The 23,050-nt window shown below is 36.8% G+C and overlaps 1 protein-coding gene across 24 annotated transcripts in view; it reads right to left on the bottom strand.

Annotated features, from left to right (window-relative positions):
• KCNMA1 (potassium calcium-activated channel subfamily M alpha 1) overlaps positions 1–23,050 on the bottom strand; it is a 505,618-nt gene that overhangs the window by 196,471 nt on the left and 286,097 nt on the right. For all 24 annotated transcript variants that reach the window (XM_056351515.1, XM_056351517.1, XM_056351514.1 and 21 more), the window contains 2 exons: positions 10,660–10,753; positions 6,639–6,750 (listed from right to left, as the gene is read on the bottom strand). In XM_056351515.1, the coding sequence (XP_056207490.1) occupies positions 6,639–6,750; positions 10,660–10,753 (206 nt within the window). The remainder of the gene's footprint in view (positions 1–6,638; positions 6,751–10,659; positions 10,754–23,050) is intronic.

Here is a 23,050-nt window from a genome sequence, read left to right as displayed (position 1 = left end):
AATCCTCTCTGATAAATTTAACCAACGATGCTAGTGGGTGTAACACTTCACAATGAAGGGAATAAGGTAGCGACAGGCAGGGCTTGGGATTCTGTGTAAAGCAGGATGCCAAACTATACATATTTTTACAGTTAACTATAAACTTAAGACTGGATTTTTTTTTTCCCCCACTCAAGATGCATTATTGCTCAATCAAGTTTTTCCTTTGAGAAAGTGAAAAGAAAAGGTGGAAGAGGTCTAAGTAGTCTGGCCAGCCAAGCCAGATAAACTAGGAAGCACTTTTAATTAAAGCAATATAACTGGTATCAGCTATGATATTAACTTGCCATAGCTCCTCAGCCGTCAGCGCATGACTACTTTTGGCTAAGCCTGCCACTCGTGCACAGGAAAAATCAAGGTCCCCCCCTGCCTACAGCCCCTCCCAATCACAGCAGAATAGAACAGGACAAATTCAGGCTCCATTTTCTGTGCAGTGTTAAGTGCCACTCACAAACAGTCATAGACTGGGAACAGAAGATGATTTAAATCATCCAGTTTACTTGGAATTGTGAGTTGTAGGGACACGAGCACTCAGTTTCTATGAATGTCAGCTAGGTGACGGGAACTAATGACACCTGAGACCAGTACTGCCCTTGTGGTTCTCCTCTGCTCCAGTGTCTTTTGGCTGACTTAGTGGGGGAGAAAGGAGGAGAAGCATATTTTCACAACTGCATGCAACAGTATTGGTAGGAATTCATACTGGATGCCATGACAAACACACACTTGTCACAAGGTTACCTTTTGCTATTAATATTGCAAAAACTCAAGAGCCTGTTGTGAAGTATCACCTTAACTGGTACCCTGCCAAAACATACATGCTCTGACAAAACTTAACCTATCAAGGTGTCTAGAAGAAAGCAAAAAATTGCTGTCTTCTATATAACACAAATGTGATATGGTCCGCTCAATGACTTATTGTTGACCAACCACCAAGCAGATTGAGTTGTCAGAACTATTTTCATTAAATTCATTCCGATAGCTGGTTGAAGGCATTTGAAGCGTACAAAAAAATGTTTACTGCACATAAAGGTAGTGCATATGCACATATACATAGAATACAGTTTTCCTAGGAAATATTACAGAATTCAGCTTCCATTACACATAAATTAACTTATAGTGTAAGTAAAAGGACACAAAATGCTTTAAAACTGTATAAAATACACGAGCTTTGTAAGCAGCACAGAATTTGGCCGTTTCAAAGGTTTCGCCAATAGATGGCAGAAATGCACAATGCTGAACCATGAAAATGGCAAACGCTGCACATTTAAGGTGCTACGGAAGAGTTTTGAGACCTGTGGACGCATCAAAAGTCAGTAAATTATTATAAAATTTTGGAGCTCATAATTCCTCTCTTACACTGGTATCCTTATAATTTAGTTACGAGAGCAGTTCCTTGTGTCGGTATACCTAAAGTACTGCTCTAAATTCCCTTAAAATACATATGTTTTCCAAAAGGAGTAAAGTGTTCTGCAGATTCAGACATGGTTTCAGGCTGAGCTGTTCTGCAGAGGTTGTGTCAAAAATGTCTGCTGGGTATTGAAACAAATAATGTTTTCAGTTCACATTTTTAACTAAAGCTTCATCTAGAAGCACACTTGCTGGATGGCCAGGAGGCGTTCACACCATCAGCTCAGCTATCTCAACAGGACACACTGCTTTTTCTCCAAAGGAAAAGCATCTATCTGTTTCTACAGAGGGAAAACAATTCCATTCTCCGACTCATAAAAATAGCTGAATATCTACCAGAGATTTTGGAAAGTCTTCTCAGACCAGGACTTGATACTGAGACCACAAGCCTCATCCAAAATTAATTAAGATGTCTGTAACAAGACCTGGACAGAATTTCAGCAAGGACTGGAAAAAAGGATCCCCTCTTTTCCATAACTATGCTAATCACCACACAAAGAGATTTGTTCTCTATGCTATGTGTGTGTCTACATTTGCATCTGTTGTCTGCCGTCTTTTCCCCACTGTAAATCCTGAATTATTTTCTGAGAAAACAGCAGAGCTTCGGTAGCAGCCTAGACTAAAAGGGATGTCAGGGAAGAAGGATGATGAAAAAATTCCTCCCGATAATAGAATCTATTAGGAATCAAACAGTTTCGATCACTTGAAATTTTGTACAGTAGGATAGATGAAGCACATGGTCAGGAAAAGGAAACCTTTTTTTTTAATAGAACTTTTCTATATTTAATTTCTCTGATGCAATAATATAAGACATTATCAAATCCATATATTAGGCTTTATTTAAATCACTGTAGTTCCAAGGCTGATTGTTGCTCATGCACATGTCCTTGTAAATGTGAAACCAAGATCATATTTTACATGTTTAATCTTCCTCTGACAATACCATCATGTCAAGGCAATTTATTCCAATACAGTCTGCTCAAAATCAATATTTCCTTTTTCATAATCATATAAGTACATGATAAAAGGCACTTCAGTTATCTGAAGTGCCTTTGCTGTCATAGAAGATGGAACAACAGTTTTAAGTTGTGTAGGCCATTTGTAAATCATTACCAAATAAAACTGGAAGATGTTAATCTGTTGCAGAGCTCTGCAACTTGGCAAACTAAAATCTATCCAAAGACATGAAGATGTGAATCTGAAACTTAGGTATGATACTCAGTGATCATGATGACTTTGTATTAAAAAACTTGAGTTTTACCGTGACATTATTTCTCCCATTGCAATTACTTTGTTTTCATCCAACAACCTTTTCGGCCTACCTTTAATTGGACTGCAAAGACAGTATCCAGACACAGCAACAGACTGAAATAATTTGGTTGAATTTAACTGTCAAAATTATTCTAAAATCTCAAGGAGCCAGAAACTCCATACTTTCTGTTATCATTCTTCCCTTGGGAAGATACTCCACAGAAGCCTGCACTTCAAGTGAAGAATTGTCCTTCTATCACTATCAGAAAGTTTCAAGTACAGTGTTGTGCAAGAAATATTTATGATTTTATAAAGCATAGCTTTAGTTTGTTTTGTTTATGTATAGTTAATGAACTACCCAAAAATGCTACTGTTTGCAAAGCACTGTTGGAAAAATGTCAAGGGGATATAGATAAAAACAAACATCAGAAAACATACTGATGTTTGTATGTGTACAATTTTAAGTCAGAGCATAGGAAACTTTTACACCGACTTAAAGCAATGTATGCAACTGAATTAGATTAATTTTCTTCCTTTTCTCTACTCCCCCACAAAGTTTCAATGATACGTAGATCATTCCATGCGCCAGCTGTACACTGCTCATGTACTTCCTTTTCTTATGCTGTCCTATGCTAGCAAAAATGATACCCTAGAAATCCTGTGTAAAGGATTTATCAAATGTAAAAAATTGATATTTTGCAGTTTTAAAATGCTGTTGGGCCTTCAGCTGTACATTGGATGGTGAACACCTTCCTGGAAACCTTTTGATGGAAAAGCATATCCTGATCCATCTCGCATATTGAGTTTTGTCTGCATAATGAAATCTAGGTGAAAGACTGCATTTGAAACAACATCCCTTATGAATACTGATTGAAAAGCTCATTCATATATAGAATTTTGAGATACAAAACTACATTTTATGAACAATTGAACACAAACGAGTAGCGGGGAAAATGGAAGGCTTCATGTACTAAGAGAGTTACAGAATAGCTGAACAGTGGCATTTCTGAACTCCCAGAAGAAAAGGAAAAAAAACCACTAGCTTCCCACTACACAGTGCATTGAAAGTTGATACATTCAGACCACACGGCCTCTGCTATACTTCACATTTTTCTCTAAGCATGTAGTGCTCCAAAGGCAAAGTTTATTTTTTATTTAGGCCGGTTTGGGTGTTTTAAATACTGTTTAAATTGATGTCTTAACTTTATTGTCAATTAGCTAAACCAGGACAGTTCTTGTGAAATCTCGTGAAATCCCTGGGAATCCAGGGGGCCACATTCTGGGGACTTTCATTCTGTCTAGTCCTTAGATAAACTCACCACAGCTGACTGACATGAACCAACAGCGAAATAAACTGGAAAGGCCCCGATGCTCAATACATTCCAGACAGCGCATTGCATTTGGGCTCCTAAGTGATCTTGAAATACAAGCACTTAAAGGAATCTACTTAATAGCTTACAAATTCTTAAAACGTGCAAAAAATTATTTGGTACACTGAAGTCTGAACCTGTTCAATGATTTTCACATTGCCTAATATTAGGCGCTCTCTATTTACTTGCCTCGTTAAAAAGCTAACCTCCCTGTGTATCCCATTTCCACAGGGACACTTGGTGCAGAAACCAGAATTTACAAGTTCCGAATCACGCTCCACACAAGGATCTCTCAATTACAAAAATTATATAAAAGGAAAAGGGAAAGTAGGCATCTAACCTGAAAAGGGAAAGGGAAAGTAGGCATCTAACCTGAAACTGTAACCAATGCAGTTCAAACACCCTCCCTCTCCACCCTACACGCCCAGTCCTGCCACTGTATTACCTACAAGTACATCCAAAGTATTTGAGCTCCATAGGCAAAGAAAAGTTTGCCATCTGTTTAAAAATTGTAAAGGAATAGACAATCATCATTAATACCCTTCAATGTATTTCCTCACAAATTCATTCATCACTGGATCTCAAAGTGATAACTTGCTGATCTAAATTACAGCTACGTCAAGGACCCTGATAATTCACTAATTCAAAAATGTGAATTATTTTACTAAAGATTATTTTCCCTAAAGTGGAAAAGCCTTTCAAATAAACACTATGGAAGCAGGTGTAAAGCTGAAACATTTTAAATATGTCACTCCTAAGATGATTATGTTTTTTTTTAAAAAAAAATAAAAATATCTGCCTCAGCAGGTGATAAATGTCTCAGGAGGATTCCATGATAAAGCAGATAAAGTGGACTATAAACAAGAAATCAAGACAAAGTTACACTGGTGTAATTAAAAGAGATGGAATTACTTTCAACCCTGTGAATAAACATAAGTACAATGCTTAACTCTGCCTGTGAAATGACATAAATCTTGTAAAAACTATCCAGCAGAAACTGCTAAATGTGCAAACTCTCTCATTATTCCTGTTGCTACTGTCAGTTAGATTGCTGTGTCACCATGAGTCAGTCAGTTACGCAGTCACTTTTACAAAGTGACTTTATTTATTTAATCTCAAATTTATTTAATCTCAAATAATTATCTCTGCCCCGTTTCCCAGATTTTGAGGGTTTGCTCTTTTCTCATCTCACATTCCTTTTCTATGGATTCCGTGATTCTAGTTTTTGCTCTTATCCTTCATCTCCAATTATGTCAGCCTCAAAGTTCTGGGAAGCTGACGCCACATTCGAGTGTGAAAACACATCCCTTTAATTCACATATTGCAAAGAGCCTGGATTGAGGTATAGCTAGTGAAATCAGCAAATTCTTTTAAGCAAAAGTTTGGGGTTTATTTACATACCTTTCCCCCTCCATCATAATATGGAACTGCATGACATTTTTTCATTCAAAAAGCATCGCTTGGTTTTACATGCATGCCAGAAGCATGTGATAAAGACAGTAATCACATGAGGATCTGTAGCGATCTCCTCTGGCTCTTTTACTGCTTTCTTCTTGGGCACACTACATACTAATAACCACTGATGTATACAGCACGAACCCTAACGTGGTTAAACATTTATTAATCTCTCTTCATACCACAGTAATTAATGAATATTTTTTGCATATTGGTAATTCTGTATCAAGTTTAAAATATTATAATACTATAAAAGATCCTCTGGTTTAATTTCCTTTCCATGTGAAATATTTAGGATAAGCACCCTGTTCAGTTTTCATGGACAATACATGACTGTCTATATTTCTGGAGAAATGGATTGTCAGATCATGAGTTTTCATACATTATCTAAAGACACGGCATTCACAAAGTATGCCATTCTTAGAAAGTTTTCCCTGAACAAAAAGAAATCCCAAATTGTTACCTTCCTTTTACTTAACTAGAGAGAACATGCAATTTGTACAAAAAATTTCCTATGCCATATTAAGGGTGTTCTTTAATTGATTTGTCTGCTCTGCTTCATTTTGTCTTCCATTTTACATGTGGCATATTCTTTTCTAATGCATTCCATGCATTCCAAGAAGTCCCACCTACACAAACGTTAAGCCCAGTAAGTGTCTAAACAAATCTTCAAAACCTGTTGTTTCCGTGGATTTACAATTTAGCTATATTGGCTCAAAATGTGAAAAAAATTGTTGATTTCATTGCTGACAATGATTCATGGCCATTCAGTTCAGTGAACAAATGGATCACCTGTTCAGGCTGTAAGCTGAGACAACTGCATCAAATTCAGCACTTCGTAAAATGGCCTTATGTTACACAGTACTTCCAAGCTTCAGTTCACCACTACTTAAAGTAGGAGATTATATTAATGTATCAAGAATAAAAGAAACTCAGGAAGTCCTTTTTCTGACATAAGCCACCTGTCTGCTGAAATGGCAAACTCACTGCAAAACCAGTTTTGGTTAAAAACCTTCTGCTTATGTGATCACACAAGATGAAGAAATTCTCCATCACAATGTGCGAAGTCAAGGTATTTTCGTAACAGCTATTAAAAGAAAAAAGCATTTTACTTACCAAGCCAACTTCTGTTTAAATATACTGACACAAACACTGGAGGGACCGTGAAGAAATCTACTACTGAGTTAACTTCTAGCCAAAACCATAGCTTGTCGTTGGCTGCTATGAACTGAAAAAAAAAGAGGGGGGAGGGATGAAAGAATTAGATTATGCTTATGGTGGTTGCAAGTATGTGCAATATTTTCCCTTCTGAAATATTAAACCACAAAGTTACTGGAGAAATAATTGATGTGTTAGGTCAGCCCAGACAAAACAACATGTCCCACTGGGAAGAAGTCTGTATTGTGCATTGCTTGATAACCACATTGAGGTCAAAATGAAAGGTCTAACTAGAGAGGCAGATCATTTATATGATGAGTTGCAATATCCATGATAAAAACCATTTTCTCCATGTTTAATAACAACTCATCAGTAATAAGAGAAAACCGTAGGTGAGTATATAGTATTTCAAAGTATATCACCTTTGCTATAGCACAGGAAATTTGTTGGCAGTAGTCTCATCACGTATTTGCTGTTCACAGGTTTCTAAATACATCATAGTTTACAGAGTCCCATTATCATCTTACACAGAGGTAATCAACAGGATGACTCCTACAAGGCACAATTCTAGACCGCAGCAGGGCTAGAGTCCTTTGAATTGTGCCATGGATGAGGTCGCTTCCCTCTCCTGACTACAAAACCAGCCCAGGGAACCTGGCAAACTTAGATGCCAAGGACATCATAGTTTTAATCTGCCTATTCATCTATGCGCTTATATAAGGTCAAACTATTCTTCATATTCAAGTAATAATTAAAACGCATGCTTTATAAAAATAAGAAATATAAATATATAACTAGATATAAAAATTTGGTGTATCGCAAAGGTATTTAACATAGCAGTTTTACCCACTTAAGTCTTCAAACCTGGACTAACACATTTCAAAACAGTGCTTTTATTTTTCGAATTACAGGCAATAACCATTGTCTTTCTTCCAAAGCAAACACTGACATGCTCTATTTCACCCACTTAATCTCCTTGCTTTAGAATTACTTTAAAACTTGAACAGAAAATGTTTACGGTGCATACCAACTTTGCTGGAATCCCAGACACAATATTGGAAAGGGACTCTACTGATGTCAAGAACGTTGAAATCATACTTAAAAAGACGACAGGCAACACGAGTGGCATTTGCCTCAGAGAAGACTGAAACCCAAAAATAAATCGACATTTTGTAGTCTATATTACTCAATAGTCAAGCATGACAATTGATCTAAAATATCCAGTTTCAGCAGAAGCTTTCTACTCCCTCCTGTTGGATTTAGTAGTCAGAATATTTGGAACTAAAAGCTTGTTGAGATGGCAGACCAATATTTTCATAACCTGCAACAGAAGTTCTGATCAGCATTTTACCTTTCCAGAGGGAACAACATTTAGGCCTTCAAAAAGGTTAAAATGTGTTGTTATTCAACAAAGAAAAAAAAAAAATAAACTGTTCACTGTAAAGGCCACTCATACTTTCCTATGGAAGTATTTGAATAATTATTCATTTAGGTCAGGGGTCCCCAAACTTTTTAACCAGGGGGCCGGCGCGCGGATGAAGTGGCAGGGAGCCGTCTGCGGCTGCTTGGTTTCCCCCCCCCAACCCCCGGCAGGGGGGCGGGGGGGGTGGGGGTGCAGGGGTGTCTGTAAATACCGGGGGCCAGATTGAGGACCCTGGGGGGCCGTATCCTGCCCACGGGCCGTAGTTTGAGGACCCCTGATTTAGGTAATTAGCGACTAATAAAAGCCCATTCCGTACAGAAGCAATCCTACCATGCTTGAAGAGATATGTTCTTCCAGACGCACTAACATAACTCTGTCACTTCCAAAGCAGGATTACTTCCATACTTGCCATAGCTCTGCTGGATCCTATTGCTCGGCTATGCACTAAACTTGTGCTATTTGGACTTAGTCTTCATCAGCAGTTTGCAGAGTTCACTTCTGACTTCTCACATAGTTGGGTACTAGCCAACAAAAATTTTAAAACAGCTATATGTGTTTGAACACAAATATCTTCTAGGACTGGCGATATGGTAATATTTATATGATTTTGAGTTGCAACATCATTTTGGGGCGAACAGATGGAGAAGGATGAGATTTTCAAATATTTCTTAAAAAATTCTAATTTGCCAATGAGCCCTCATAGGAGATATGTATGAGGGGAAAAAAAACGACAACAACAACAAAAAAACCCCAAACAAACAAAAACCCCAAAACAAACAACAAAAAAACCCAAACCCAAGACAAACTAAAATAGCTAAAGGTATGAGATGCTTATTATATAACTAGCCAATTCATTATTGATCTAAATTCTTGCATCCAAAGTATCAGCTTTTCCTCAAGAACTCTCCTCTTCAGTTAGAACTGAAGTTACACCCATCATAGCATTTTAACTTAGATAAGGAGTACTAATCTGAAGTGAATCCTTACCATCCCCACTTACCATATTTAAGTTAACATCACAAAGCTGTTTTGCGTAACACAAAGATTTGTTTTGGTTGAAACTGAAACTGAAAACGGTGTTCTAGCAGCACATCTCACATTGTTACTGCTAAAGTGTGTTCAGCCCACAGGACAAGAGCAGCCTCTACACTACTCTCTCTTACCCTTCCAAAAAACACACAGTGTGGATATGAAAGTTTACGCATCAACACTCGGTATGTTCTCCCCTACTGTGCTCTGCTTCTTGATAATGTAGCCTAAGTGACTGCTTTGAGGAAGTATGAGTGGCCAATACATAATTCTAATTTTCTTGGTAAGAGCGTATAACCTTTACCACTAGCACAAAATTTATAAAGCATTCGGATACGTCTGAAAAAACAGTTCTTGGAAGTTCAAAACTACAATGTATTGAATCTGTTGCGTCAAAAAGTTAACCCACATTGCAGGCCTGGTGGAGATCTATGAAAGCTCACCAAATACTTAAGAATTAGGGGTTAATACACTATATGCTTTTATGATACAGCTTAGAATGCACACCCAGTACTGTAAATACTGAAGGAATTTCTCTATTTAGTTAAAGGATAGACACTGCACCTAGACTAGGCAATGAAATGACCTAGATCTGCAACCAAATTCCTTACTGGACCACCAGAAAAGGTTGGTCAAGTTGGTAAGAAGTGAAATCTGAGAAACTCAACTGTCACTGAGACATAGGAGCTCCTGTGATTCAGGAGCAAAATGGAAAAAGGAAGACTACGAGGCAATACTTGTAACAAAATGTAAAGACCAATGTGGCAGGCTTTCTGCTGGCATGAACTTTTCTTTGTAGTTCTGCTATGTTTGAGGCCTTTTCCCCCTGATTTTCCGATTAACAACAAGCAAAGCTAATTTTCGGAGAGTATTTAAAAATAAAACCCAAACATCAGACAAACAAAAAACCCCAACAGCTTGAACTGCAAGCCTTACTGGCCCACATTTTTAAAAGTGCCTGCCTGCCCTAACTTTTAGATACTGCAACAGCATTATTGGATTTTCAGAAAGTGGTAAGTATATTCTAAGGACATATATTTCAGCATGTTGACTAGTATTTACAGCTTCTGCAAAGCATTCATTAGCAGTCTGGGAAAGTGGATGTGCATAAACCTGAATACAGCAGCTCCACCAGCTGTCATCTTTGTCTTTGACTGCCAAAGACATCGCTAGCAGCAGAGGAACAGACCAAGCGTTCCCCAGCCTTGCTGAGGTAGTTATCACTGCCCTGCTGCTGAAACTAGATCTGACGTCATCGACCAGCACTGAACCATAAGAGTTTTCACTTTCTACCACACAAGAAAAGTACGGAACAGATGGCTTAGCTTATAAACTATTGGTCTCCTTACTGATCTTAGACACTTATTATCATTACCTGAATGTTCTTAATCAAATATTTGGGTCGTGCGTTTCAGAAATTAGCTTCGTTTGGTCCAGCCACTGTCAGGTCAGGTTGTACTGAAAGACACTCCGTATTGAAAAGCTATATTCCCCCCTGACCCGTGCTAACAAAGAAACACTACTTACACGCAAGCCAAAGTAGAGTAGGAAGAACACATTGAAAGCCATGTCGATCTGTAATGTGAAATCTTTGTAGAAATTCTGGCAGGATTCTATTGGGCTATTTGAAAGAAAAAGAAATTGGAGCAAAACGTCAGTAAATGAGTATCTACTCTGGTGAGATTTTTATGCATTTCATTTAGGACCTTGATTCAGAAATCACATTTCTGTTTTCCAGTCGTTTGCAAGATACAAGCAAGCATTTCAAATGAATTATTTTATTCATTCAGTTAGCCATTCATACAGTCTTTATATTCACCTGTTCAGGTAATATCTGAGAATTAACATGCAGATACCTTTAAGAAAGGACAAGCAGGAGAATACCTCAGGATTCCTTAACCCCACATTAACCCTTAAAGAACTGACTTCTTTCTATAGGAGACATACCTATAATACTTTAGGAAAACACCTAACAAGCACACAGCCACAGTGAAACATTACATGTTTTTAATTCATATCATAACATAAAACCTTAGACAAAAAAGAAGTTGCTTAGGAATACATTACCCATTAGCAACCTGGGGTACTTAGTCTTGCAGAATCCCTTGTTTTTAAGAAGTTGGTTTTGGTTGGATTTTTTATACTTTTTCTCACTTTTTTTTTTGTGTATGGCTATTTAACGTACTTTATGTACAGTACTATGAACTGAGTAGAAAAGCAGCATAGCCCACTGGTAAAATTAAATAACGAAATAAATTGAGGAATTTGAAGCAGTACTCTAAGGGTTAATTTCTGCATGCAGGTTAATTAAAATACCTTTGTGTGTGTCAGGCAGCCATTGCAAATTCTAGCTTAATATATTGTGCTTTATTTAACAGTGGGACAGGTCAAAAGCATACTCTATACAAACTGGTACTTTATAGATACACTTTTGTGTAAGGAAGGAGGTAACTTCCACGAGTATAACTAGTGATTTATTTGTGAGGTTTCTAAAATAGGTTGGTGAAGCCACAGAACAACGTTGAAGTCACAGACCAAAGTGAAAGTCACGTCCCAATATATGCTGATGTATATGCTATATATACATAACATCCCACCATATATACATGTATATACACACATATATTGCAAATGATCATCACAACTGTATTCATCACAACTGTAACAAAGTGGAAAACTAGAACATAGGTCATTTGATCATTTGGAGCCCTAGAAAACACCCTTTTAGGAAAGAAGAAATTCTTTGGCTTCCCAGGTCAAATAAATCACTGCAAGTGAACATAATACCAGTTAGTATAGTGGTAGCTCAGCAAATACAATGCTAGACCGCTCAACAAGCAAAATTCTATGCATTATGAATGTCAGTTACCTAATTTAAAGGCATAAAAGGAAATTACCTGGGCTACCAGGTCATTACACATGCAGCCAAATTTTCCATTCCTTGTATACATTACAGATCAAACAGGTTAAGTAAAGCATGCCCTCTCCTGCCTTTAGATGCATGAATGTATACAGCAAAATTCTCCTTGATGTACAATAGCTTTATATTTTAAGAAGTTTCAGTACTACAGGAAATTCTATCAAAATTGTTTTTCAAAAGCTGTTTGCAAAAACATTGAAGTTACGAAACATTTCTGTGATAATTCGAATAAAATTGATTTACAAAAGCAGGCAGAAGGGAAAAGAAGCCAAATGTTAACATATAGGACGGAGGACAGCACCTCGTACTTTACAAATACATCTTTAGCTACAAAACCAGCGGATGTAATCTGAAAACCCAACAGGATCGTTTCCCGATGGCATTATTGAGAGCAATGGATTCTGCCAAAATAAGGTAGGCTACACACCGAGTCACCATGTACCCCAACCAACAGAAATCACAGTAAAGTGCAGTGGAAGCAGAACGAACAACCCTGCACAATCACAGAGGCTTGGACTCTTAATTCCAGGTTAGGTTCCTGTAAAAGCTGCAGAAATTCACTGAAGCAAATAGAACGGCACAGATTTATAACTAGGGTCGAGGTCTCATCTTCCTTCCCACAGTTATTTGGTACTTGTCGTGTTTGTGAGATAAGGTCAGCTCAGGTTGTACCTAACAGCCATACTTTTGTACCATTGTCCTTTACAAAAACCTACAAGATCTGACAAATTAGCCAATGCATAATACACCTTCATTTTGTATACAAAACACTTCGCCCAGTGGACCACAATCCTGATGTAGGACTTTGGTTTACCTAATACCAGAACTAATACTTCTGCTAGTCATATCCCTAAAGCACCCTTCATTTCAGAGATCCTCTCTCTCTCAATTTCTAAGTTACCCGTTTCAAAGACTATGTTGGTGCCTTTTTATTTTAAATTATGATTTTGTCAGAAAGGTATGTCACTAACGCTAAACAAATGATCATTTTTACACACAGGATGGATTACACCAGATTTTAAATTTTCCAAATTAAATGGCAACATTCTACAGTTTAGATTTTTTGTTTTCATCAGTAGCTCAAATCTGAGCTGACAGAAAAACATGGCCACTAACGTTTCTCATTGTGCTATTCAGTCTGCTGCAGAAAGGAAGCCAATTTGAAACCCCTCTTTACATCAAATTTCCCCCAAACAGAAGCACTCTAGCTCTTTGAGTTCCAGACAGTAGTGTGCTCCAGGACTAATATTATATTCCCAATTTCAAACTAATATCAGATGGCTTGTCCTGTGAGATTTCACCCCTTTAGATTACCAAAGGTTTCACCTTTGAAGGAGGTAACAGATGTTTAGAAATATTTTTATTACTCTTCCATGGAAGCGTGTTTCATTGTAAGTTCGTGCATTTATACTGCTAAAAACAAGGATAAACTACACTAAGGTTAATGGAATACCACTATACTAACAACGACAGGAAAGATTTAACATAACTAAATAAAAATTACAGTAATGATGTAACTAAATGCATGGGCTTCCCTCAAGAGGTGGAAGGATCTACAGTCCAACCAAAGCGCATGTATACCAACGCACACAGCATGGACAACAGGAGGAGCTGGAAACCACTGGGCAGCAGGAAAATGAAGACATAGTTGCTGTCATGGAAACACAGAGGGATGCCTTGCATTCCTGGATGACTGGAATTCCCGAGTGCTGCAAGGGTTGGCTATGAACTCTTTAGAAGGGACAGGCAAGGGAGGAGAGGTGGTGGGGTAGGCCTGTTTGTTAGGGAGTGTTTTGATTGTCTAGACCTTAATGATGGTGATGATAGGGTTGAGTGTTTATGGGTAAGACTCAGGGGGAAGGCCAACAAGATAGATATCATAGTGGGAGTCCTACAGACCACCCAAGCAGGATGAAGAGACAGACAACATAGTCTATAAGCAGCTGGGAGAATTGCTGCCATTATGCTCCCACAGAAGTAAGGGGAAGAAATTCTATAGTCAGAATTTAGCCCAGCTTCACAATCATAGTAACTTCTGTCTGGCTGATCTTACATAAAACATTCCCCACAATAATGGGAAAGGTTGTGCACACCCAATCGGTACTTGAAATTACTATCCAATATGCAAATTTCAGTTCCCTATTCTTTAAGGAAGTGGACTCTTGTATTTTTGGCACACGTCATGTCAGTCTGCTCTTAATGGTTTTCTGCACCCTTTTTTTTTTTTTCTTCTTAATAACAAGGCCTGCAAAGACTATGATGGATGCCAATTTTTATCTGTGTGTAATTACATACCAAAATTCAAAAGATTAAAGACATATAAATCTAGTTATGGTTTGCCACATTTCTTGAGGACCAGAAGTTATATGCAAAACATTCATCAACCATAACAAAATAAAATTATTTCTACTGTATCTTCAGGAAAGTACCAATGTTAATGTTGTACCACATCTCTGGAAATTTAAGAAGCTATTGAAACTTTCAGCAATTCAAAGAATTGCCTAAATTTAGAAATTTTGCCTAAATTAAAAAAAATAATAATTTTTGGAAAAAAGTAAAGTTGTCTTCTAAATGGTGGAGAAAAAGCTACATCCATTATTGAAATTAGATAAAATATATTTTAAGTCTTAATACTAATTAAATAAAATGTAAAATTGAAAAATTTGAACAAAAAAAAAAAAATTGTTAAAAACTTAACATGCCCGAGAAAGAAATACAATAACCTGGTACTACGAAAAATTAGGAAGTTTTTTTTATTTCCATTGCTCATGACAGTTTTTAGATTGCACAATAGTACGTTATATGATAAAAGAGTAGTGTGCCATTTCTATTCTAGAAGGAATGTCCATTGATGAGGGTGAATTTTAAAATCAAACAATAATTCTGTACGCAAGTAGAGGCTGCTACAATATAATCAACACAAACGAATAAATAATTGAAAGAAACCACTCAATATTTAGAAGCTTTTTAGTATCCAATAATTTGAAGACATTCCATTCCCTTCCCACTTTCAAATGATATTTGAATGCAACTTATGTGTATTACTTTGGGTGTGTAAATGTTCTTTGTTCATAAAACTGTCTATAGTGATTTTTTATTCCAAACTATTCTGTTTTACTGGAAGCACCTCTGTAGTACTGAATTCCCTCAAATTTATTTAAAAAAAAAAAAGTTACAAATTTTGAAGTAAAAAATGTTTGCCACAAATCTGGTAAGACAGTGTCCATTTATACTCTTAATACATACTTCTAACAGTGCAGGAAAAAAAAGGGGGGTTATATTTAGGCTTTTAACTGTGTTTCAGTGATGTAGTATTAAAGTAAAACTAAGGGGAAAGCCATATGTTTCATTGCCATATGTTTCATTTAGGAAAAACAATTTTCATTCAAATGCAGGATACTTTTGCTTCCTTTAACTGTGGTTTAGTTGCACAGCTCAGAAGGGAATCAGCAGTTAAAAATCATCTTTACTGAAACAGGCATGGACATAGAGCAAAATTATAAACAAGGATGCCTATCAAGTGTCAACATAGTGAAACAAATGCCACAATTAAAATCCATCAGCAAGTCTAAATATAATGAAAGTTATCAAACATCTCACAGATTGATAAGAAAGTGTAACCTTTTTTTTCATACTTCAAATGGCTTTCATTTATTAACCAAGTTAGTCCCATAGCAGCTAAACAAAAAGTATCTTCTTGCAGGTGTGTAGTGATCTAAATGCAAGATGCCTTGGTAAATGACTCAGTTTAGAAAGCCTTTCTTTGAGTCATAACATCATTAAACTCATTCATTTTTTAATGGCAAATATCTTCTAAATTACTTCACCCTCCTTTGACATGGTGGTGTCTGCCACTGGGGAAGTGTTGCCTTAGCGTTTTCAGTCAGCACTGCAGGACGTGCAGGAAGAGTTAAGCTGGTTTCTGTCCCCAACAGGCGGAGCAGCCAGCTGGATCAGCACCACCTTCAGTCAAGGCAGGGGGAAAACCCACCTTACCCACAGCAGAACTGCAGTGTAATCTGCCCTTACAGCCCTAAATTGTGGGATCCATAAAACTCCATGGCATCATCCCTAGTTATAGATATGTTCTAAGAGGTTTTGTGTACCTGAAGCTAGTGAGTGAAGGAGGAACAATCCCTTTGTCGATGAATTTTGCAGACAGTTATGACCCAATGGCCAAGGATGATACTCTGACCATTTCCTCTCTCTTCTTATCTTCACATTGATAAAGATACATTTGAATTCGTTTTGACCATTCAACAACCTACGTCTAAATCCTTAGCTACTGTTTCTCCTGTGCACACACACACAGACCTGGATAACTTTCTGCTCCCAACGTGTTTCAGTGTCAAATCCTGGAGCTTCTTTTTTGTACTCTAGCCAAGATGCTGACCATGCTTAGTTGTCTTTCTCTCACCTTTTTGTATAGTACCTTTATCTTCCTCTTCCTTCAGAAAGCTTCAGATAAGTATTCCCGCATAACTTCCTGGGACTTCGCCAAGTACTTTTTTAATTCTCTGTTCTGACTCTCCTTTTCTTAATGAATTAAACTGTATTTTTCTTTCCAGTCACAAAAACTCAACTTTAGCATGCGATGAATTTATTTTTGATTATTCTATCTTACTGTCTGTTTCCATCTCCATTCCTGCTTTGGCCACATGTCAAGCGGCCTCCCTTCTTCACTCGGATATACATCTTCCTCTTTGACATTCCTTTTGAAAATGTATTGCTGACCTTAGGCCCATACCCACTAAGCTATCTTTCATTTACACCAACAAATAGTATCCTCTTTCTTCAATTTTAAGGCAAATAAGCAAAATATAAATCTGATCAAAAAAAAAAAAAAAGATGACCTGCCGAACAATGTGAAATATAGCTATCTTCCAAGATTTATTAGGCTATTATTTAATCTACCCCTAATAAATTGCTAGCACCTCAAGGGAGCTGCTTTTCAGAAAAAAGCACAGGAACAATGCAAGTTGCTTGTCCTTATTTCCCTTTCCTAATTTCTATCACAACACCTTCTGTTATTCTTTAAAGTCTGATGGATCACAAGCTGGCATTAGAGCATTACCCTTCTATTTCTAACCTAATTAAAAAATGCATCATGACTCATCTGTTCTGTAGATGCTTTCGACAACTAAGTACTTCTATATTATCTCCCTAGCACACTGGGGAACCCTGAGCAGCTTTTAAACTCATTTTGGGTAAAATTAACAGGTTTCCTCATTCTCCTTCAAAAATATCCACTGTCGGAAGAAATAAGCAGTTTCAAAACCAGATCAATCAGTAATAAGTTGGTACAAAAGCATCATTTAGTAAAGATTTTTCTAAGAATCAGGGTCAGAGATATATAATTTTTCCTTATGGTTCTCTGACTTAAGTGGATCATGTGATAAATATCTAGGCATAAAAGGTTGGGGGGGGGGGGGGTGTTTCCTGTGAATGTTAACTTGATTTATAGATATATTTAAATCCTGTGACTTGACAGTTTTTAATGCAAAATTAATTCAGTTTAGAAAATGAGACAGAGGAGGCCTTCCAGTGGGAAAGAAAGAAAGGTTCTTAATTTCCTTTTCTGTCATATCCATGTACAAAATTAAGAGCAAAATTAAATTTGTACAACTGCAAAAAGAAGGTATACTTTCCTGATGCCTTCTCAGATGCAGAAGATTTTGCCTAGCATAACTCTGACTCTCACAGAGCTATTTGTTACCGGCAACATACAAAGTGACAGAGTCAAGTAACATTGCTAGTACTGATTTTACCTAAATGAACTAATACAACTTGGTAAAGTTCAGTACTGTTGTCAGTTTGCATCTTTCTTGTTCAAGTTTTCCATGCATTTTAAGTACACCGTGCCTCTTCTAAGACTGCCATAAGCCAACCCACCATAGAACTCAAGCAAAATCAAATTCTTACCTTCCTCAGCCCAAACACAAAACTGTATACAAGTACAGTAATAAGAAACTTTCACGTACAGATTTATTTTGAATTGCTGGGATATATATAAAATATGCACATTAAAATTGCTCACTGTGAAAACAGAGTATTTCTTAATTTCATCAGGGGGTATGTACATTCACTACTGCCTGCAGCATATGTCTTCTCCAATTACTGACTTTCACAAACAAAAGCTAAAGGAAAATTCCTGCAGAACAGCTAAACAACCAGGAACCGAGTGCTAAAACAAGTATAAGTAAATGGCCCAGAGTCAAATCTCTCCAAGTTTTTTGAGCAGTGAACAGAAGACAAAGCATGCGCTTTCTTGCAAAAGGTTTGCTCAGAACCACATAAGTAAGTAGGAAGAGTATATGATTTTATTTTGCATTAGATTTGTTAAATGCTTACCATAAGCTGAGAACAGTGGCAACTGCAACTAGGATTAATTTACCTTGATAAAATAATCTCCCTGATGACAAATCAATTCTAACAGAACAATAGAGCAACAATGCCAGGGAACACATTTTTAATCAAAGGTTCTTGTGTGAGACTACTAACATATTAAAGAGAAAAACTCCAGTATATGGTTTCAACTAACATAATATTATTATCTTTTTTGAACACTTAATAAGCCACCTCAGTTATATCTGATATGCTGCCTACATTGCAGAAAGATTCTGTTAAACTGCATACCCTATTTACTAGAACTGACAATCTGGCATATTTCTACTTCATAATGACCCCTTTCTATTACTCCTTGTCTGTTACTATTTAATATAATTGCTCTTTAATATTCTTTATCAAAGTGCATCAAGGAGTAATAAGTTGTTGTAGCTGTTCATTCCAGAGAACAGAAAATAATTGGTGACATGAAAATGCAAACACATCATATGATACTGCAAAAAGGGTATTAATCCCTTTTCCACATTGACATTGAATTGCATAGATGGAAATGGATCAAGTTAGTGAGAAGTACATCAGAAGCATCAAACTTTTTCAATTAAAACAGTTAAACATCGCAATAAGTTCTTTAGAGAGAATGGTGATTCTCAGATTTTTAAAACAGTGGTAAGTATTTTTCAGCCTGGGATATACAGACCACTTACAATCCTTGCATTTGCCTGTGTCAACAGAATGTTCTACACGTGATACTTCTAAAATTTCCTCCTCCTGTAGAGGACGGCCTACAAACCGGTGTTCTCTTAGATAAGTGTCAGTAGGCACACATTTATGTGTAACCACTCTTACCTTGCAACAGAAGGAAGAGTGACTTCCTGAGATTTCCTCTTCCTCTATTTTATGTGATTCTACTTTGCAGCCGCTTCCTTTTACAATTAACCAAAGGTGCTTTTCACGTTTTCTATCCACTTTCCTTAAAGTTTTCAACAGTCCACCATCATCACCGGTTTCCAGCTTTAACTACTCCTTCACCTCAGTGCCTTTTATTATCCTTCTATTCTGTTGATATTGATGCCCCACTTTTAAAATTCTCCCACATCTGACTGCACTCTTTGAAAAAACACACTTTCCAAAACTGAGAATGTCCTCTACCTAACCTATTTGACTCCAAGTTAAGGTAACTATTTTTCTTTTCTATATCATCATAAAACTGACCCTTAATTTTCTGCTTGATATGTGTAACGGACTCCTCCAGATGATTTTGAATATTCTTTCTATATGTTTATTGCTTGCTTACATACTGTAATCAAAACAAACAAACAAACAAACAAACAACCTAAACTTGTCCTACGGAATTTAGTCTAAATTCAACTATCCTAACTGAAAATGACAAGAGTATCACATAAATTGAAGTGTTTAAATCTTTCCACTTCATTCATCTGTCTTTTCTGGAATTCCCTCCTCTGGCTACTATCTAGTTTACTGAGTACTAAAAAACTTGGACCTAAGGTACATTATTTGACTTTAATGTCAGTGAATAATGTAATTGAGCAATGAAAGCCAGAGGTGCTGCAAAACGGTAAAAACTTGACATTACATTACTGCATCAGTTTTTTTGGGTCAAGCTTTTTAGTGCATGCACCCAAATCTAATACTACCCATAGGAAGCTATCTATATTGCGTTAATGAATATTCTAAGGCAGTCCTAATACACAGTTACACCATGCAGGATATATTGTTTCATATGTCAAATGAAGGAATAACTGTAAACACGAATAATGTACATTCCTTCAAAAAATTTAAGTAAAACTAGAAAATATATTAGCCCCAAACAAATTTTCATAATTTCAGAGTCCCTCTCGTTCCTCATGAGGAACTTTGAGCATTATCTATCCCATCAGCATAAGGGTCCTGTTAAGCACCTCAGTCATTTAATACCTAACACACGCCTAAGGTGCCATAGGTCATGTACCTCAGCTACTCCCAAACTACTACACATCCAGTATCCTTGTAAATTATGATGGGAGATCTGTATGTGTATACTTGTTCCACTTGACAAGGAATAATGGACAGGTGAACTGAAGTAAAAAACCTTTCAACTACCCAGAATAACCATCTGAGTTCTTAGAACAGACCCTGAGTATCACAGTGTATCTCTCTAAATTTGTCTAACTTAAACAAACTGCAGGCACATAATCTAGGTAAAATTCACTCCCAGCACAGAGAAACACTTAGAAGAGTCCTTTGTATCACTTTCCCTTTCTCTGGACTCCTGAAGAGTCTTATTGCACATACCTTTAAAGTAAAACACGTGCACACGGTTTCTCTACCCATACACTCCACTGTGGCTTACTTTCCACACGCATATAACGGCAACCTAGGAAATGTTGCTACTCAGAAATGTTCATGTCACAGCTGTCACAGCTGCTCCAGCCATGGGACCTCATTATTTACCAGGACCGTCTTAAGAGCAAACTACCATGTTCTTGAGGCAAAATGCTGATTCTATGAAAGACTCACTGCATAGCCACATTTACTTTTTGCAAAAGAATAGAAACAGTTTAAACAAACAAAGAAGAAAATTTAAAATATCCTTCAGCTCTTTCCTAGTTCAACATTTCAGATAAGAAAACTAGCCTGGAGCCCAAGTGATAGCCCCTATCACAGCAGCTTTTCTAAACAGAAAAGGCAAAGCCCTTTTTAGGCAGATTAATGACATTATGCCTTTCTTCTTTAGCAGTCACTTTATCTCCATTAACAAATGGAGTAAAGTTTGGCCAACACCTGTAGTGGCTGCTCAGATCGATTACCACAACCCTGATATAAAACTACTTTACATCAATGTAAGACGGGGATTATAATGATGTTAAAAATGAATATATAGGGGCCTTTTTCTCTGACACAATCTCAAAATGGCTTGCACTGTATCATCCATCACCCTTTTATCCTGGCTGCTGTGCATGGGAAAATGGATGTGTAGTTAGGCTTACACACTGAGCTAATGGAAACTCAAAAGGACTAGTGTAATAAACCATTTTGCACCGATTTCAGGAGGAAGAACTTCACATTGCCATATAGATATGTGTCTGAGCAGTTTTATAGTCCTAAAATAATTTTCCATTGTTATAAGAAAAAAAAAAGTAACTGTCATTATGCGGAATATAGGAATAACAGCAACAACTGAAAAAATAAATGTCCTAAGTAAGGCTAAATAATAAAATATTCTCAGGCCAGCAGAGTATCAGCATGTGGGTGGCTTCACACCAGTTGTGGAAATTACTTCCCCCTTTTTTTTTTTTACTGTTTTGAATATATTGCATGTTTTCAGTTACCTACTTAAAAGTACACACTAAGAGTGTATTTCATCTTTATGTATACATATATATCTGTTCACAATTATAATTTTTCAAGCAACATAACTTTTTATATTATATATTTTATATATTTTTATATATTATATTTATATTGCAGGATACGTAATGTTTATTCACCATGTTGAATACTAATTTCTAATTGGTAAATTAATTTTGATCCCCAAAAACGCACAGAATGTAACCTCAGAACACCTAACATTTGCACCACTACAAACTGTGTTCAGACACAATGTTTCAAGTCACTTTCCAAAGCGTTGTTTCATCATTTTATCAGGAAACTATACGATTAGCATTAAATTGTATCTTCTACCATGCTGATGAAAGATCTGAATACATTTAAGAACATATGAATAACAGGTTGCTTCAGATGGTCACAATGTCATTTGTAAAAGATACTTAGAGTAGTGTTACAATTCCTCATACGGAATTTTCTTTTGTGTTTTGTAAATGAATACATTTTAAATTTTGCAGACTATTTCTATTACTAAAACCCCCAAAACCGTTGCACTTCAAAATGCTTCCCAAATTCTGACTTTTAGTGAATGGTTATGTATAATCTTACCTCTTTTCACTGTCACCTGCTGCTAAAGTTGACAGCAGGGAAAGGTTTATCTTTCTGAACACTACTGGCATCATTCAGCAGTTGTCAGAACAGGATAGTTCATACACGCTTTCCTTCCCACATCTTGACAACACTGCAATTGTCTATCTAGTCAATAAACTACTGTAATATGCTGGAAATGTTAAATATATAGATCTGATACATATTATGTCCTATTCATTCTACAAAAGCTTCAATAATAATGTTATGGGTTTTTTAAATTCCAGTTCATGCACTTAATGCTCTAGACTGCATTCAGTGTATACACCATTATGGGAAACACATTGGCATGCACAAGCAATACAAGAATAGATTATAATTAATCCCGTAGACAACCAAAAAAGGTGAAGTTGCATCATGCAATGAAACCACAGCTTGGCCTGGGCTGCCATGCAGAAAAAACCTACATCAAAGAGTCTGCTGTACGGCTCCTAGGTAAGAGTTGATATGAAAGAGGTGAGTTATTTCAGCAATGAAGTCACAGGCTGAAAATGTTTATACTACTGTAAACAAAATACTGTACATAGCACCAGTATTACTCGAGGGGGAGGTGGGGTGGGGGAAGATGCTTGTAGAGGAGGACAAAAAAGGATGAGAAAGAGAAGAAGGGGGAGGAGGATTTATAAATTACAGTAACAAGTCTGAAATCCAATCGGTCCTTTTTAACAAGCATTTTTTTAT

Source organism: Falco biarmicus, chromosome 9 (genome assembly GCF_023638135.1).
Source record: "Falco biarmicus isolate bFalBia1 chromosome 9, bFalBia1.pri, whole genome shotgun sequence".
NCBI classification, from domain to species: domain Eukaryota; kingdom Metazoa; phylum Chordata; class Aves; order Falconiformes; family Falconidae; genus Falco; species Falco biarmicus.
This window is presented reverse-complemented; position numbering and strand designations above follow the sequence as displayed.